Source organism: Phaenicophaeus curvirostris, chromosome 5 (genome assembly GCF_032191515.1).
Source record: "Phaenicophaeus curvirostris isolate KB17595 chromosome 5, BPBGC_Pcur_1.0, whole genome shotgun sequence".
In the NCBI taxonomy this organism is placed as follows: Eukaryota; Metazoa; Chordata; class Aves; order Cuculiformes; family Cuculidae; genus Phaenicophaeus; species Phaenicophaeus curvirostris.
The window spans coordinates 31,862,240-31,882,138 of NC_091396.1; the positions used below are offsets into that span (position 1 = coordinate 31,862,240).

At 42.8% G+C, this 19,899-nt stretch overlaps 1 protein-coding gene across 3 annotated transcripts in view; it reads left to right on the forward strand.

Moving 5' to 3' along the window:
- Window positions 1-9,797: 9,797 nt before the first annotated feature.
- The window catches only part of MAP3K9 (mitogen-activated protein kinase kinase kinase 9), a 58,260-nt gene continuing 48,158 nt past the window's right edge, over window positions 9,798-19,899 (forward strand). For all 3 annotated transcript variants that reach the window (XR_011337528.1, XR_011337527.1, XM_069858166.1), the window contains exons 1-2: window positions 9,798-10,246; window positions 15,337-15,750. Coding sequence is in view for 1 of the 3 variants with exons in the window: in XM_069858166.1 (XP_069714267.1) it covers window positions 9,964-10,246; window positions 15,337-15,750 (697 nt within the window). In the remaining 2 variants the exon portion in view is untranslated. The remainder of the gene's footprint in view (window positions 10,247-15,336; window positions 15,751-19,899) is intronic.

The window sequence follows — 19,899 nt, forward strand, 5'->3', positions numbered from 1 at the left end:
TCCGCTGATAAGATAGCAACAGCCATTTTCTTTGTGATCCATCATTCTTTCTAATGCTCTCTATCCAAAATAAGTGTAGAAGTGTGCTGAGAGTTAGTCAGTCTCCGTGGATACAAACCTGGAAACTGTCATGTTCTCTGAATTAGCTGGTAACCGAGCAGAAGAAAAAGCCAGGAGTCCTAGATGTACATGTACAGTTACATTTGAATTAAGATTAGCTTAAGTGAAATTTAATTAACCTTTCTCCCCCTACTGTGCAAGTTTTAAGAAAATGAAACAAGATTACCTCCCAAAAGCATGTGTTTCTTCTTTCTCACTCTTAGAGCACCTCAGGATTTGTAATGGCATACTTAAGTCACATAGCAGATTAAAAAGGGTAAACTGGAGGGAGAACAGGAAAGAACTGAAATCAATCAGAGGATAACAGGAGTTGTTCTGAGGGGGAAAGCTGAAGAAAAAGTATGGTAACAGCAGTACGAATCATGGACCATGAGAAAATGTCTTCCAAGGAGGAGCTGAGTGCTGTCTACAGGAGCCTGTGGACCTTCCAGACCTCCTTGTGGAGGCTGGGTTCAGTGGCGTTTTTCATAATAAAATGCAGGTAAAGAGAGTTTATGCTTCTACTGAGGGCAGCTGTGACATCGCTTCTCATATATGCCAGGAGATGACTAGGTACAGTTCTATTTTCAGTGTTCTATATCCATGGCTGGGTTTGCTGTCTGAGAGATGTAAATGGGGCCTGGCAAACTCCTTCCTGGATGGGTGAGAACTCGACCAGATGAAGTGCTCATGAGTGAGATGACTCACACTACCTCATTCCTTCACTGTTACACAACTTACTTTTTTTTCCAGTGTAAGGTTTTCTTCCACATTCTTTCTGTATTTTTTTTTCCTTTTCAGTAAAAGCGCTTGCCTTTGTCACGCGTTCACATAGAAATGGGCAGGGAATTCAATAACGCAACCTGGCAGGGTATCAAAAGTCCATTTTCTCAAGGGGAACAGGAAAAGGTAATAATGGTTTGAGGGAACTGGAAAACAAATGTGTCCCATGCAGACTACAATTGTTTCATTTAAGTGAGTAAAACCAATGAGCTCTGAGCCCTGAGGAAACTGCTTGCTGCTCCAGCTGGACCAGAAATAACCTGAGTGAGAATCTCTTCATTGTTGACCAAGGAATGTAAAAAGCATCTGTCGTCCCAAGGAGGGGATAGCTGGGGCAGGCGGGGACGCAGCTGCCCGTGGGCTCCTGGCGCCCCCGGGTGGCACCGCAGGTCCCTCCCCTCCCCGTCCCGGGGCTCCACCATCAAGAACGACCGAGGTGAGAAGGTGACTGTAAACTTCACCTCCTGTGTCTCTGGAGCGGGTCCGAGGAGAAGAGAGGCTGCCCAGGGGCTGCTCTTCGGCGTGGATACCATTCCTCTGGCACATCCATAATAAGACCTGTCTCTTAGCCAGCTCTCGACTTTTCTTTTTATTATCCACATCAAGAAATTGTGACAGTGTTGGCATTTTAGGGATGGATATCTTCTACTAAGGTTAAGTAGGCAAAACAGTTAGTGAACTATAATTGAATAGAAAGGAAGTGTAATTCTTCACTGTGGTGAAGGCTATGCTACACTAGAAAGGATGAGGTAACTGTGTGAAAATGGGGAAATGAACTTTTTTTAGCCATCAAAATAGTCCCCCTGTAACATATTTTATATGAATATGCATTTGAAGTAACACAGTCAAATTTCATGCTAGATTTTTCTGAAGCTAATTAGGAAATGATCGGTTCCGTTAAGTGGTTCGATCCCACCAGCTACCTGTCCATCGGCCCCGGAAGTTGCTTGCTTGTGTTACAGCCTTCAGTCCTTTTAGACTCACATAGGAACACCTTAAGAGTCTAACAAGAGTAGGCACTGTTGTGGAGTAATTGGAAAGGCATGAATTTGAGGTGAACACTTAATAAGCATTAAAGCTATGACTGAATTATGTAGCTCATTCTGTTGAGTGCCGATTCATGGTTACCCTGTTCCCCATTAGATTGACACAAGTTACAGAAAAATAGATATTTTACAAAATCTGAGAACTGCAAAACCTTTTATTGCAACTCCTTTTTCAAATCCCCTCTTCCAGTAAGCCAAGTGTCTTACTTGTTTAGAATATAGGGGTCAAAGCTGACTTCAAGAAAGATCTGATACTTACTTGTCTGTCTGTAAACATTGTAGGAAGAATCATAACTGAGACCTTTTGGGATTGAAGCTGAATCTCCCCTCTTCCCAGTGACAGTAGATTTCAGATTCTACCAGCAGAAGAGCAGGAAGACTTCTGCTTCAACAGTATATATGTGCAGAAAGTCTGTCATTCACACACTAACAAATCTTACTCTTACAGGCCCTTCCAGCAGTGTAATTTGGAGGGAAAATACCATACCATGAGAAAGAATGAGGCATGTTCCCTACAGTAGTTAATTATGTTTAATGTTATCTTTTGAAAACTACTCAGGTACCAATTAGGGTCAAAGACACTCAACAGTCTGCAGTCTGGAACTGATCTGTGTGGGCTAACTCCATGAATCGCGCTTCCTTCATTCTACAAAATCTTCAGCTGTACAGTGAACTGTATGGTGCCTTGACATCATGCAGGACAAGAGCCCACCAATTAAGAGTGCCAATTAGGGAAAGAGGAAAAAAAAAGTAAATAGATAATGCAAATTAATTTTGGCATTTAAATCTGCTTAATGTGGTTGCAACAGTGTGACATTAAATCCCTGCTCAGTGGGTTGATATCTCTGGCTGGCTGTGGATCTGGTGCTGCCAGTACTGAGAGACAGCACTACAACAAACACATGATGTGTCTCTCCACCCACACTTAACAAAAAGATCAAAACAGAATTAGGTCCATTTCCATGTAAGTACAAGGAAATCCCCTTCCAGTCGCCTTATGAAATATCAAATACAGTGTCATATTTGAGCTTAGTCACCTGGCGAATAGTAGATACTCTATACGAAAGCCAAGACAGAAAGTTTTCCAGTAAAGAATGATACATTTTTTTGAAAAAGGCTCCTCTAACTAATTCTGCTAAGGATTTAAACTGTGATTGCAAGTAAAAGGAGACAGCAAGCAAATGTTGCCTATTCCCGCAAGACAACATGGAAAAAAAACAATTACTACTGCACTGACCTAGTCAGTCTTATTTTGGATTGAGGTTTATTATTCTGACTAGTAAGTTAACTTACTGAATACAAATTAGAGAAAAAAGACATCACCCTCAATCAACAAAGGGATTATTTTACTCCAAATAAAAAGACTCTCTGTCTTCATAATGACAGGAGATTTAGTAGAGTTATGATTTGGATATAAAGCTATGATTTGAGTAAGAATGCTGGTATTTAATGGATGTTGTATGTCTCTGTATGTTGTAATTTTAACGCACCATTGGAATTAGGAATAAAATTTACATCCATCTCCTATGGTTTGAGTTCAGACGCAGGATTCTTCATTTTTGTGTTGTGTTTCTGAAAGTATGCAAGGCTGGCTTCAGCGACCTGAGAACTGGCCCAAACACTTTGTTTGACAACCATAAAGCCTAAACAAAACCATGGACTAGCTAATATCTTGTTTTCCATCTTGTTTTTGTTATTTCCAAACAAACCCTCATTGGCCCCAAACACAAGGGAGACTGGGTCATTGCTTTGGCAGAAGGCCTCAAATGGGAGCCAAGGCTCTGAGGGAGTGCTCATATGCGGACTGTGGCACTGAAGGGTGCTGCACAAAACATGAAAAGGAAGGTCAAGGCCATCAAGCCCTATAATGATTTCAGAAACCTAAAGGGGTTTTCTGCAGCGCCTTTGCTGAACTCCATCAGGAGCATTTGCATTACACTACTCCCGGTTCCTCTGTTCAAGTAATTTAAAGTTTTGGTCCACATATTAACAAAACTGTGGTGCAAGGTCGCTACTCTGGCAGTAGGGTTCTGGTGTTCCTACCCAGAAGCAGCAGCTCAACCAAAGGCAAATTAAATAAGAGCTATAAATGTGGCCTGGACTGAGATAATTCACAGTACGCATATGGTAGTCATTACTAAGCCAAAGTTAAACATTGTTTCTGTTAACTGTGCATCTTTTAGTGTAGGCAGAAATGCCATTTGAAAATCTTTCTTTGTTTTATTTTTCTTATAGAGATGCTTATAAATGTATGAATGCTTAATGCTACATGTTTATACTGTGACCTATAATAATAGTCAGGTAATCCTTGCAATATTTTATTATCGAAACAAATTCAAAATAAATTTAAAAGCTACATCTCTCTGTAAAGTCCACTGGAAGCTCACAGATTTTGGCCTTGTATTTCCACTCTCCAGTGTTTTTGTCTTCTTTTATTTTCCAGGTCATCTGTTCTATGAAGAAAGAAGATATAGCCATCTGGGAGATTGGCATATATATTTTATGAAGCAGAGTAGAGCTCCTTCATTTACTGGCTCAGATACTAAAGACCCAGATTTACAGCCTGCCTCTTAGCTAGCACAGCACAGTACATAAAGATTCCGTTGCCAGTGGCTTACCTCTCTCCCCTGCTTGAAGAACAAACCCACACTAAAGCGATTTGGCAAAGTGGTACCATTCTAAAGTGGGGAAAAAACCAAACCCACAGTCTGGCTTTAAAGCCATGCGGAGAGGCAATTTATAATAATAATAAAAAAAATTCATTCATTGGTAAAGCTTACATTGCTTGAGGAGAGATTATCAGTGACTGATCAAACAAATCTGTCTACTGGCAGGAGATAGGTCTCCAGAGAGGAGTATATGGTTATATCTGTGGATATAACTATGGAACAAAGCTAAGGTGCATCCTCTGAAATGTAAAAAAAAGCCAAGAGAGAGCACTGGTGCTGGGTTAACTTAAGATGCAATATAAATCACTACAGGATGTAAAAGGTGTCAGCTGCACTAAGCAGATGTGCCAAGGAGCATCTCCTTAATATTTTATACTTTCTTACTGCGCTGATAAAGATACGCTTTCATGGAAGTTATTGTTGGAAATACAGTGGTTTTCTGGTACCAGTGTAGTTTGTCTGTGCAAGTACTTCTTCTTTCTGGACATTCCTCTTCCTACTTTTTTTTTTCTTTTTTTTTTTCCTTTCTTTTTCTTTTTCTTTTTCTTTTTCTTTTTCTTTTTCTTTTTCTTTTTCTTTTTCTTTTTCTTTTTCTTTTTCTTTTTCTGCATTCTGCATTCTGCATTCTGCATTCTGGTTTTTTCCCCTCACAAAGAGCAGAGATGAAGAGCCTAGAGTGCCAACATTTGATATCCAATGTAGATTTATAATTATGGACTGGCACAGTGGAAAACTTGTTATAGAGCTGCTAAGTCCAGTGCTGAGAGAAGAAAGACATCCTTGGAAGAGAGAGTACTAGTTTAGTAGTGTGCAGAAAGATCTGGAAAAGACAGGGCGAGAGCTCAGATGATCATCCTAAATTTATATGAATAATGGAATCGAATATGCAGAGTGCTTTCCACAGCTTCTTAATACAAGGGCTGAGGATAGACTGGCCTTTTTGTTTATCCTCTAGTAATTCGTTGTTAAAATGTAGATGCAAAAATGAGTCTGAGTTACAGTCCTTGGTCCAAAGTTCCCAGTTTGCAGGTATTTTGAAGTACATTCAGAAAATCATCTGCATTTTGCAGAGTAGGCTCTCTTTTTCAAACATATTATAACAAAATCTATATCCAAACTTAGGGAAGCGCTGAGTATATATTCAGATACAGAGGTGGAGAACTGGTGTTATACCTAGAATCTAATGCCCATTATTCAGATCTGCTGAATAATAATGGAACATCTACAGTCTTACTAGAAAATACAAAAGAAAGAGCCTCCAGCGTAGCATTTAGGCTATATGCTCAACAGAAAGGCACGCACCATTTCAGAAAATCGTTCTGTACCTTGCAAAAGCTAAGATGTTGTCTTTCTCAGACTGCATGTCTTTAATTTTCTTTTCTTCTGCCTTTTTTCCAGTAAATGAAATATGAACTCAAGATTTACTAGCTTTCTATTTACCTTGATCCTAAGGACAGCCTCCCTAATCTGGCCAATTTTTTTTTCATTCACAAGCCAATCTCTGACATGGCTGGTAAAAGATGACAAGAGAAGTCCGTGAGGATGGCAAAATCCTATCACGGCTCTTCGGAGCATTTCCCTGGACACTGTCTCAGCTCCAGGCACCGTCTGCTTTGGTCTTCTTGAGCCAGTCACACGGTTTCTGTAGAATCAAACACATCATCGCTGGGAAAAAATGAGGACACCCCCCTATCCTCCCTCGGTGTCTTTGGGAAGCGAAGCTGACTGTGTGCTTCAATATCAAGGCGTTCCACAAGATGGCAGGGTTCTTGGCAGGTCACTATAGAAGGCAGCTGCAGCCTCTACACAAGCCGTTTTTCTACCATCATAGTTTTCACTATCGGTAATATAACTCTGTACTTTAAGTCTTTCAGTGTCTATAGCAGTGATCAACTTAATTGTCAAACAGCTGAAAGACAGGAGACTTCTTTTTTCTTATGTCTCACTAGTATTTTTATATTACAACTTTTAAAGCTTAATATTTACATAAAGCGTAATAATCTCCCACTATGTGAATCAAATAAATCATTTTTCCCCTAAATAAAATCAGACAGGAAAGTACCGTGTGCAGCTGAGGCTGTTTGATCTAGGGCCATTAACATAGAATCACTGAATCATAGAATAGTTAGGGTTGGAAGGGACCTTAAAGATCATCCAGTTCCGACCCCCCTGCCATGGGCTGGGCCACCTCTCACCAGCCCAAGCTGCCCAAGGCCCCATCCCACCCAGCCTTGAACACCTCCGGTGATGGGGCAGCCACAGCTTCCCTGGGCAGCCCGGGGCCAGTGTCTCACCACTCTCATGGTGAAGAAATTCTTCCTGATGTTTAGTCTAAATCTGCCCCTGTCCAGTTTACACCTGCTCCTCCTCGTCCTGTCACCAGAAGACTTTATGAATAATCCTTCTCCAGCTTTCCTGTAGCCCTTTCAGGCACTGTAAGGTCGCTGTAAGGTCTCCCTGGAGCCTTCTCTTCTCAGGCTGAACAAGCCCAACTCTCTCAGCCTATCCTCATATGGGAGGTGCTCCAGCACTCTGATCATCTTTGTAGCCCTCCTCTGGACCCGTTCCAACAGCTCCATATCCTTCTTATGTTGGGGATTCCAGAACTGGACACAATACTCCAGATGAGGTCTCACAAGAGAGGAACAGAGGGACAGACATCCGTCCTTCAGATTCCATCTCAGTCATCTGTTATTTAAACTCCAAAAATTATGAATGCAGCTATTTATTTCCCCTCATCTTCGTGATCAAGACAAGGTAACTTAACTCTGGGCTGTTGCTGAAAGGGCCAGGTCTACTCTCCCCTTCACCTGTCCTGTCTTCTCTCTGTATGCTGCGCTGGCTTTAGTGGATGTGCATACAGTCCTAGCACAAGCCAGATCAACCTAAAAAGCTGATTGAAAACTGGCAGCTTTTATTTGTCAGCTTAGCTTTCAATTAGATAAATGAGCCAAAATGACTCTACAGCCATGCAGTCACTACTGCTGCAATCAGGAAAGCGGGTCAAGCATGTGACAAGGGGCAGGAAAGACCCTTTCAGCAACAGAGTAATATTGGATAAGCTTATGCTAATTGTGAACACACCCTTAAGCAACAAAAGAATAGCCGAAAAGATGCATCCTCAGCTCCACCCTCACTGTCAGGATGAGTTGGAGATACAGGAGAAAATCTAAAGCTGATTTCTTAGACAGGTTCAGTTTGAAAACTAGTGCCGCAGCATGCCCAGATCTTGTGTATGTCACATGGAATTGTTAGTTCTGACCTCAACTATATATATTTTGCTCTTTACTTTATTTGTAAAATAAGGATAGTAACATGATAACTTTTTCTAGGCAAGGTGTTTTCAGTTTCTGTCAGAAATAAAGACTGTGAAGTTTGAAGGAAGGAACCAGAAAAAATCTGTTCCCTGCGAGGTTCTCTGCAATACTTTTTACTAAGTTTCAGTTAGTGGATGTATTCCCCAGTAAGCACACAAGCAAATTCAAGTACTTAACAAACAGCTAAACCAATTTTGAATGCCCTTTTTAACTTAGAGCATAACATTTGTAAGATCTACATCATTCCTTTTAAAGCCCAAACCCTGGTGCTCCCTGGGCTTAGGATAGGGCTAACAGAGGGACAGATAAATAGCAAAGCTCCACTGCTCAAAATTTAAGAACTATTAGCAGTTACTCTGTACATAAAAAACACACAAAGGCCTCACTAGGGAATGGGGAATTTTTAGAGACTGCATCTTCCAGAGAAGAATTGTGTAACTCCACTTACAAAACACTGAAGAAAAACTAAGCCTGGGTTCTCATGCAAGAGGGAAGACATCATGTGTGGTCAGGGTACCTGGGACCGTCATTCAGCATCAGTGCGATTTGTTACAATGAAGCATGAACAGCGACTTTTAATTTCCAATTTTACCACCGAAAATCAAATGAGGGTCTTAAAGAAAGCTGGAGTGAAACAGAAAGAAAATCTCCTTTTTATATCAGTCAGTACAAACAAGGTCTGGTATCTTCCCAAGCTGTAAAAATGTTGGTTGCAGGGAGAGAAATTTCTATGTTCACAACCAACAAGGTATATACAGATTACTAGAGTGAAAAAGAAATGCCATTGTTTAATTTTTAATACAGGCATTCAGCAGGGATGCAGCCATGTCAACCTTGTACAAAAATCACCAGTGTTGAGGTTTGGGCTGGCTGGGTGGAATAACCCAAAACAAAGACTTTCCCGGCTCCGGCTTCTGTTTGGTCCCTGGCCTAAGCCTCTGTTCCAGGCGACTGCCCCAGAGCTGTGAGGGTCTCTTGGGCTGCAGGAGCCATTGATCACTGGCCTCTGAATACGACCATCCAACCAATTTCTTATCCACCATACCGTCCACCCATCAAATCCATATCTCTCCACTTCAGTGAGAAGGATGTTGTAGGGGGCAGCGTCAAAGGTTTTGCAGAAGTCCAGATAGATCTCATCCGTTGGTTTACCTGCGTCCACTGCTGTGGTTACCCCATAATAGAAAGCTACCAGGTTGGTCAGGCAGGACTTGACCTTGGTGAAGCCATGCTGGCTGCCACCAATCACCTCCTGGTCCTCCATGTGCTTTAGCAGGGCTTCTAGGAGCATCTGTTCCATGATCTTCCCAGGCACAGAGGTGAGGCTGACTAGAAAACAAACTGCCTAAGCAACCATCCTCCCAGAGAAGCAAAACAAGCTTTCGGAGGGACATTCTGCATAACTTTCAAAACCCTGCAACCGCTTAGACAAAACTTAAGGGTACCCTAGGCTAAACGAAGATCTCCACTCCTTGTGCCCCCACCACCCGAGGACACCGCTGGGGGGCGATGGCGCGCGCCCCACGTGCACCGCCCCCGCGCACCGCCCGCCGCCGGAGGCCCCGCCCCACCGTGACGTCACGCGCCGGCTCAGCCCGTGAGCGGCGAGCTCGCGGCGCCTGACCGGCGAGAGCCGCGCAGCCCACCGGGAGGCGGAGGCCGGCGAGCCGCGAGCCAATGAGGACGCGGGAGGGGGCGGGAGGCGGGGAGGGGCCGCGCGCCCCGCAATCGGGTGAGGGCGGCGCTGACTGGCGGCGGCGGTGACCAATGGCCACGCTAGGGAGGCGGGGGGAGGGGGGTGCCCTCCCTTCCCCTCCTGCCGCCGAAGCTGCCAGAGAGTCAGGTGGCTCCGGGATGCGCGGCGGCGGGCGGAGGCGGGCGGGGAGGCCGGTGGCGGGGGATGCGGCGGCTCGGCGGCGCGCAGTGCCGGCCCTCGCCTCTCCCCGCGCTGGGCTGAGGCTGCCGGGGCCGCATGAACAATAGGCGGCGGCCCCCCCGGCCCCGCCGCCCCCCGCCGCGCCCGCCGCGCCTTATGGAGCAGCCCTCGCCATGGAGCCCCTCTCCGAGCTCGGCCAGGAGGGCGCGGGCGCCGCGCCGCTCTGGACCGCCGTGTTCGAGTACGAGGCGTGCGGCGAGGATGAGCTGAGCCTGCGGCCGGGGGACGTGGTGCAGGTGCTGTCCCGGGACTCGCACGTGTCCGGCGACGAGGGATGGTGGACCGGGCAGATCGACCAGCGCGTCGGCATCTTCCCCAGCAACTACGTGAGCAGCGGCGCCCAGGGGGGCGGCCCCGAGCTGCGGGCCCGCTACCCGCCGCCCCCCGCCATACAGCGTAAGGCCCCGCGGGGGGGGGGCGGGCACCCCCTCACCCAGGGCACCGGGGGGGCTCGGAGGGAGCCTCGGACATCCCCACCCCCCCAATAGCCCGGCGAAGGGGCGGGCACCGGTAGGGCTCGGGGGGGTACCCGGACCCCCTCCCCCCCGGCCATGGCCCAGCTGGGGGGGCGGGCACCGGGAGGGCTCGAGGGGGGGACCTGGACACCCTCTCCGTCCCCAGGCCCCGGTAGGGAGGCGGGGCCGCCGCAGCGGGGAAGGGGGAGCCCGAGCCCCTCCGCTGACAGCCGGAGACATCGACCCCCTCGAGCAGGGATTTAATGTTCCATCTTCCTTTCCCACCCGCGTTCCTGCAGCCCCTGTGTCCTTCCAGGCTAACGCTCCTCTCCCAGGAGGCCGGACGAGCTCCCCGCGATAGCGTTTCATCGGGGCGTATTGCCGTTTCCCATTGTTTAGTCCTGCGTTCCCAGCGGCTGATAAATTCTCAGGGAACGACTCAAGCTTGGTAGCTCGACAGTGGTGGAGTCGCCGGGGGCTCTGGCAGCAGTCCCTTTAAGGATGTCATTAAGGAGAGGTTGCTGGATAGGAAGTGGTTGCTTTCTGTAATGTGGATTCTCTGCTAATATGTGTTCAAAATCTTCCTTTCTCCTAACTAAAAACTTGTGATTTCTGATTTAAAAATTCCTAAGTTGACTCGTGTTACCAGGTTCCTCTTTAGCCTTCTTAGAAATTCTGTTCTAAAATATCTGTGAATGAGTTTTATCCAAGTTTGGATATCGGGGCCTACCTAAGTGTTGCTTATCTATGTTGTGGTGCTCAAGGCAAGAAGGGATCCATTAGTTTCTGTGAACTTCGGTTGGAAGAGCAATTTTTTTGTATAGTCACTACATACAATCGTGAAAAGAGAAACAGTGTGCAATGCCTTTTTCTAGATCCTGTTTGTTTATCTCTATTGACAGTTCAGGCAAAAATAAACCTTTTTTTTTTTTTTTTGGAGGGGTGGAGAAAAATCTTCAGGGTAGTAGGCTTTTCTAGAAAGTAAGAGGAGTAAAAATATGCTTTGTCCTATGTAGGACTTGTCTCCAAGGAATACTGTAGCTTTTTTTCTTACTTTGTGTTCTGCTTGAAAGCACTTGGCTAGAGACTGAGTAGTTTGTAGTATTACAGTTGGGAGTGTGAAGGGATGAGGTTGGCAGTGGTGGTGTTTTCTTCATACTGGAAGAGTATAGATAAATTTTTTTCCCCTTCATGTGCAGGATACGCTGTGAATGCTTATTAGGCCTTTGAAATAGTTTGGAGAATCATTTCTACAGAACTTCTTGAAGTCTCAGTTCCCCTCCTGTTTTGACTGTTGAAGTGCAGGGTTTGTAACTTTGGATTCTCCTACCTTATTGCGCTTTCTGATAGTTCAGGAACAGTTGTAGAGTTGTACTTTTCCCCCTTCATGTCTGTCTTACCCTTCTAGTGCCAAAACAGGACTACACTACTTCTGTTCTCTCAAGTCATCAACCATATGTTTATGACAGGGTGTAATCTATTGTCCTCCAGTGAAGTTTTTAATATGCTAAATAAGAATTTATTTATAATATTTTTATAAGAAACTGCAGTTTGGATGGGGGGTAAAGCTGATTTCTGTTGAATTGGATTTTCAAGTTTAATGTTAAAAAAATCCCTTTGCAAGGAGTAATGCCCTCTTTTAGAGCTGGTGATGTTAATCTGATAGCCATTTGGAATAATAGCCTACTGCTAATTTACTGGAGTATTAAAAGTTTTTTGCAGGAGTAATGCAAGGTATCATACCAGATGTGCACCTTGGCACAGAAGCTATTCTTAGTTGCCTTCCTAAAGTTTATCTTCATGGGTGAAGGTTTGGGAATGTAGTTCCTAGAGACTCTGTTTCCACACAGAGCTGTAGTAGTATAACTAGTAATTGTGTGCTGTCTTTCAGCCGTCCATGTGGTGTGCTTGAGTCTTACCTCAGTGGGGTGACCATGAATGGTACAAGTAACCTTTTGAGGCTGTCGGCAGTGGGCCAGCTTGAAGGACCCTTCTTAGGCACTACAGACTGAGTTAAACAGCTTAGTCATGTGTTAAAATAAATGCTGATTAAACAGGAACTACTTTGCAGTTGTCGACATGGCCACTGTTTCATGTTGTACTGGTTCTTTAATTCTGTTTTGTTCCCCAGAGGTATGATGGCACTTCAGCTCTTAAATTCTAAGACAATAAATGCATTTCCCATTGCCCTTACAGTGCCATCCAGCATGTCTGCTAAATTCAACTGGCGTTTAGAAGAAGGGTTAGTGTATTTAGAAGGGTGAAAATACCCAAGTATTTTGTGCACTAATGTCGCTGTATACAGTCTGTGTAAATGAAGACACTAATCCAACATGTAATACTTTTTAACAAGTGCCAAAAGTTTTGTAAAGACGAGTTGTTGTTTTTTCTGATTAAGCTACCCATGAGGGTGAGCCAGCTGGTCTGTCTTAAAGAAACATACATTTTTCAAAGTGAAGCTAAGGTCATACTTGCAAATCAAAGAAAACTTTATTTACAAAATAACTTGAAGTGTAGGACATTAAATTTCATCTGGAAGCATAAATATCCCCTTTTTAAGTCCCGAACTTGTTCTAGTTTGTGCATGCCGCAGGGGTTTGTTTCATTGGAGGTAAAATAGGTGACAGCCTACAGGAAGAGCTGTGCTTTCCCTGTCCTCGGTTCTCCTTGGCCCACGTCCCGCCTGCCGCCGTCCTGTCGCCCTTGTTTTGTGCGACGGGGGCGGGGGCGGCGGGCGCTGCGCGGGGCCGGCCGGAGCTGTCCCTTCAGCACCCCCGGCGCCCTCTGCAGCCGCCAAAGACCTGAGGAAAAAGCTGGGCGGGAAAACCACCAGAATGTGCTGTGTCAGGGGCTCGGGGACGGACTGTTGATCTTGCTTTGTGGGTGTGTGTTAGTTTGCTTTCAGTCTTTTAATTGACCTTGTCCCTAAGAACAGGGTGAGCGAGGGTTTTACCAGTGCTGAAACTCTACTGACTGAAGGTGATGGGACTCAGCATCTGTTTTATTCATCTCTTTTATCAGCTGGAAATACCGAAGTAGCTCATTTTGTATATTCTTGATGGCAGGGTAGTCTTATATCTGTAGTTATTGTCATTACAGTCTTGTTCTAAAATTTCATTGCTTCTTGTTGGAATCTACTCCAACCTCTCTAGAAGTCCGCAGCTTATGAGCTCTTGAACACTAGGGCTACTACTCTAGGAGTGAAACCTTATTTATTGTGTAAATCTTTGAAGTTCAGAGTACTACAGAAAAGATGTACTCTCAGTAACAGACAATCTTTTTGTGTCTTGGACTGGAAAGAGTCTTACATTCAATTGGAATACTTTCCTGGTCAGTGTCCTATCTTGTTGCTCATTAATCTTTTGTTCATGGAACACTAGGAAAAAGAGCATAGGTATCCTTATTACACTAGCTAAGGTTTCAGATTTATTGGCTGCAATGCTCAGGGAGGTTAGTGGTATAATCCCTATATGTAGTCAACTCATAGATCTGACTGACTTAAAAGAGTAAGCCAGAACTTAGTGAAAAAAAGAAGAAAAGATCTGCAGTTGTGGACAGCAGAGTTTGTATTAACTCCGTACAGTTTTGTTACAACATCTTGTACTACAGACTTATACTTAGGAAAGAAATTTGATAGAAATAAGTAAAATATTGTAGTTAAGCAGAATCTAACCTGCTCCCTTGCCTTGTGTGACTACGTAACAGTGCAGAGTTTTATGGATGCAGTCTATAACTACAAAACCATGTAATATAGTTCAGTGTTCTGAATTAATACCTATATCAAGTAAGTCCATTACAGACTTAACTTTCTTTCTACTAGACAAAGCAGGGAAAAGTACTGAAAGTCTTGGCGATTTTTCTGCATAAATCCTTGCATTGTGGTATCATTCTTTTCAAAATCTTTTAAAATTTCTTTGACTGTAGTTAGTAATCACCAAAATATCAGACAGACTAGGGTCAGTGGCAGTGGCCTACAACTACTGTAAATTCAGTCATGTCAGCATGTTTTCCTTGGTCGGTTTGTGGGTTTCCCATTCTATTTTAAACACTATTGCGTGGGTTCTTTTGGCCATCTGTGAACATAAACTATGTTTACTGTATAGTTGTGCAGGATACATTTTCTTACAACTTTTGATCCAGATCAAATTTATTTGCTGAATTAAGACATCTGTAGATATTTATTATACAATGCAGAGTAGCGATCAGTTACTGTGGTAGCCTGTAAAGTATAACTGTGAATGCGTGGGAATGGAAAATGATGGTCTTGTTATTTCATATAATTTCTGTAATAAAAATGCAGTATGCATAAAGAAAAAAAATTTTTTTTTCTTATTGCTAGGTCTGTATGTGGTCTGATCCATCTGTTTGTCACACTGTTGTCAGTAGTGTCGGAATTGGTTAGCAGATCTCTTGTGGGAAACGATTCTGCAGATTCCCTGCATTCTGTTGTAGAGATGTGGAAGAATAAACATGATTTGGGAAGGACTAAAAGATCGTTATTTTCGGTTGAACAAGGAACCTTCAACCAAGGGACAAAGGAAAGAGAGATGCATTTTATGTTGACTTTTAACTATGTCACATTAAGCAGTGTAATAAAGTCAGTGAAGATTAGCCCATGGGTGTGTGGATTTTTTTTTTTTTTTTTTGAATCTTGTACGGACATTGAGGGCAGCAAATGAGGTTTCATCCGTAAGGGGGTGTCAGTGTTATAATAGTTTAAGTGTGGCAAGAGGAGGCTGTTTTATTAAGTGTGTCATTTGCCACAATTAGGTCAACTTCGTGACAATTCACAGCGAGTACTTCATACAGGTTTTCTGATACTGCAAGGTTTGTTTTACCACACTGTTTCACAATGAAGGAGTCTCAGAAGGAACTGCAACTTTTCGTTTGTATTCTTTTGGTGTGAAAATTGGTCCTTCCTCCAGGGGTAAGGGTGAGGTTGGGCAATATGGACCTTAAGTTGATGTACAGGCTGTGTAATTGCGCAATGTTTACTTTTTTTTTTTTTTTTTTCCTTCCCTCTCTCCCTAGTCCAGGAGATTGACTTCTCAGAGCTTGTTCTGGAGGAAATCATTGGCATAGGGGGCTTCGGAAAAGTGTATCGAGCTGTATGGATAGGAGATGAAGTTGCTGTCAAGGCAGCTCGCTATGATCCTGATGAGGACATCAGCCAGACCATTGAGAATGTCCGTCAAGAGGCCAAGCTCTTTGCAATGTTAAAGCATCCCAACATCATTGCCCTCAGGGGCGTGTGTTTGAAGGAACCTAATCTTTGCTTGATCATGGAGTTTGCCCGTGGAGGATCGCTAAATAGAGTGTTGTCTGGTAAAAGGATACCTCCTGACATACTAGTGAACTGGGCAGTACAGATTGCAAGGGGAATGAACTACCTGCACGAGGAAGCAATTGTTCCCATAATTCACCGTGACTTGAAGTCCAGCAACAGTAAGTGCTACACAGTGAACAGCCAGGGTGCTGGGGTAGAGTTTTGGAAAGAAATCATTCAAAGAGAAGAGGGGAGTAATGTTAACTTAGTGATCCTTTCTTGTGAACCACTGTATCCTCTAATTCAATCCCAGAGGGGTTTATTTTTCTACAATGTGATGCTACAGACCACAGAAAACGTGTGAATTCTTTCACTCTGCAGAAACAGCTTAAATGATTGAATGCAAAAACAACTGTAAAGGGAGCATACTTTTCTATATGTTTACAATGTCTTGGTTTTATTGGCATTTCAGCAGACTCGTGTATGATGGGAAGTCTTGTTGAACTTAAAATGCATATTCTTCCACTTTTTGGTAGGATAAATGCTGCCAAGCTTTCATTTTAGTTGCTGGATTTTGCTATGTAGATGAGAAGCAAACCTGTTTTCCCTATGAGAGATTTAACCCATCTCTTTTGCACTGGATCTTCACTCTGTCCCTCACAGAGCTGGTGTTGACAGAAATATTTAACTCAGGTAAATGAAATATCTCATTACATTCCCTTATACACTCAGAACTTTGGCTGATGTTTGTGGCACTTTACAAGCAATGTAACTGACCTGTTAGAGCATGGGGACTAAACTTGGATAGTTAAGATTATAGAAATCTTGGCGAATAGCTACTCTAATACCAATAGCCTTATTATCTGCCACTTAAATACTTTGTAGGTTATCTTTTTTCTCATGTCTAACACATGCATAAAACAGTGTGGGAGCAAACTGCTGCTGTGGTTTGAAGTTCATCATCATCTTTCCTGATATCTACATGCAGCTGTTCAGCCTTTTCTCTCTGCTTGTGTGTGTCTAGATGGCAAGTGCAAACACAAATCTGCATGTTGGAGCACCTCTGCTATGTGAGGACAGGCTGAAAGAGGGGGAGTTATTCAGGCTGGAGAAGAGAAGGCTTCAGGGAGACCTTATAGCAGCCTTCCAGACCCTGAAGGGGGCCTTCAAGAAAGCTGGGGAGGGACTTTTTGCAAGGGCATGTAGTGATAGGACCTCCCTCCAGTTGTTCAAGGACAGGTTGGATGGGGCCTTGAGCAGCCTGGCTTAGTGGGAGGTGTCCCTGCCCATGGCAGGGGGTTTGGAGCTGGGTGATCTTTAAGGTCCCTTTCAACCCAACCCATTCTATGATTCTATGCTGGCTGCAGCAGTTTAGATAGGTATGTTAGTATGAACTCTTTGATTTAGGGCTTGGGTTAATAAGCATTGTGAACTGTGTGGCTGGGATCCAGGCAGATGTTTTCTTTTGTTTTGAGGGCAGTAACATCTAGCAATGAGGTATGATATGGAAATTCTAATATCTTAAATAGGTTCTAAATTTACAGGCCTGGCAGAATCTTTCGATGGTTTTTTTTTGCCTCAGAGCTCATGGCAGTGAATTTACATAGCTTATTGTGAAAGGAAAAATTAATAAATTATTAACTCCTGTTAGTAAGTTTGAAAATAGAAACTTAAAGAGTTTTCAAATTAGTCTCTGTGACATTATTCTTATACTATTAAAGTTTCCATTTTGTTAGAGTAAGGCAATCTTAATGTCTATAAAGATTTCCTGATGTCTAAACTTTCCCCTTCCCAAACAGGTGGCAGTATGTGCATGGGCATGCTGATAAATGTCGTAAAATGAAGGTTCGGTTGTCTTAGTTAATGAATGACTTGCTTCATATGTGAATAAGGAATAGTTGCCTTTAAATGTTGGGCCTTTCCTCCTTATGTAAGAAAATATTTACTTTCTCATTTTGCTAGCAGGCCGTTAAGACTTTATTGCTTAATGAAGTCAGGACATTTTTGAAGTTTAGAATGAAGGTTATTTCTAAGATGAAAAGCTGATAACTCCTGTATTTCACTGTTTTATTCAGACTAGAGACTACTAGTTGTAAAAGGGAAACATAGCAACCAGAGAACCAGCCCAACAAGAGGGATGCCAATGTCACCAACCAGAGATATGGGTACTAGAAAACAGCTGTATTGTCAGCAGCAAGAATAAACGTTTCTTTGCTACAGTGAATCAGCAGCACATAGTATCTGTTGCATTCTAAATTCTCAATGAGAAGTTGAGGGTTTTGCTACATATATTGGTGGAATTTTCCTTATTTGTGCGGAATCAATAATAAAGGAAGTGGAAGAATGAGTGGGAAAACCTGCAGAAGGGTTCAGACGCGTACTATGTTTGGAGGATAGAGGTTGAGAATTTACACAGTGGTTTTAAAAGACATGATGTTATCTTTGGTTACAGAAATGATGGGTATAGGAAAAATGTAGCCCAGCTAAGTCTGCAGAAAGCAGTATTATATTGGGGAAACTAAATAAATGCAGGACCTTATACTAGAGGGAAGGACTTAAGATATTTTAAGGAAAATTCATTTTTTTTCTAACTCTGTTTTGAAATAAGATGAATTAGTAACCTCAAGTCTATTTGAAATAAAACAGCTATTCAGTTTGGCGGTATAGAGTTTTTCGTCTGTGCTGTGTGGTGGAAGAGAAATTTTTAGAAATGTATACTGTTTTAAACATTTTAAAATGTATGTTGGTTTTTGTGTGTATCTATAAAGCAAGTACCATAAATATTAATTATGACAAGGATGGAGTTTTTTTGGGGGGAAAAGACTGTTGGTCTTTTCTGGTTTGTGATGTCTTTTTTTATTGTTTTGTTTTGTTCCCCTCTTCCCCCAGGAAGTACATATTACCTATACATACAGGTAATCTTAACTTCTGGTTATCTGTAGCATAACCAGCTTTGAACTGACCAAGTCATGTATTTCACGAATACTCTGTCACTGCGTTGCTGAAATCCCTTTTCAGTTATATGTAATAAGCATCTTGGAAATGTCTTTGCTTTGTTTTCCATGGAAAGATTTTTATAAGTTTTGTAATGATTAGGAAATGGAGTATGTTGCTGCATCCTCATTTATATATGACATGCATTTTCTGTGTTTTTCTGATGTACTTACTTTTCTCAGTTATTGTGGATAATGGAGAACAGGTTATATTGTTAGCTTTGTCCCTGTAAAGTTACAAGCTTGTAGCATTTTCCTAGCATAGGCAGTCGTGTTTCTCTGGAGAAGGAACGGCTTTTGCTTGCAAGAACTTGGGAAAGATTCGTGCAGACACACTTCTTTCATGTACTAAACATCTACAAGTACTGTAGAGCTGTCATGGGAGCATCAGCTGTGTTGCTCTACTGATTGATACTGCCTATGACTTCTCATCTTGCCTTTGAGCACCAGCTGGGATCTAAGCTATCTGTCTGAAGCTGTAGAATGAGTTTGGGAGCTGGAGAACAAGATGGGGGAGTGGGGAAGAACAGAGCTGCCTTATTTAAAGTAAAATTTTCTACTACAATAGGAGAAAATGAAAGAATGCTTTGTTTTCAGTTGTCAGCCTGTATTTAGGCAGATACAGATTGCATAAGGACAGTACTTCATAATGAATCTTTTAAGAAGGTCATGTTATTTTGAATGCTAAAATAAGTCAAGTGGGCACAAGTCTGAGAAATCGTGTAATTATATAAAGGTTAGAATATCCATTTAAATCTGAACTTCTGTGGACTCAAGTAATAGATGCCAAAGCAATGCTCAGAATAGTTCTTAACTGGGAATAGTAAAAAACGTATTTGAATTGCTTTGGGAGGTAACTTGGGACTGAACTTCAGGGCATTATTTGAAGATTCCAAGAGGGGTGTGGTTTTGGAGGTTCTCCTTGTCAGAAAACACTCTCCAAACCAATTGTCTGTTTTCATTCTTTTAACCAAAAAGGTGGATATTTTTTCTGTTCCCACATTTTTTTTTCTCCATTTCATTATCATATCTTGATAATCAATGGTAATACATATAGAATATAGGAAAAGTGCCCTGTATGTTTAAATAGTGTGTTTATTGAGGCAGATTTTTATTGTAAATCTTGGAGGTTCTGACAGGCAGGTTCTACCTGTTTCATTGCTTTGAGGATGCTGTCAGGGAATGAGTATATACAGGTATGCAGTTTGTTCTATGAAGATCTATGATTTATTTGTAAGGACCCTGAAAATCTTTTGCCAAGTCAATTAAGTTGGCAGAGTGTCTGGTAGGTGAGTGTTCCTGTGGTATTACTAACTCACATGTCAGTCATAAATA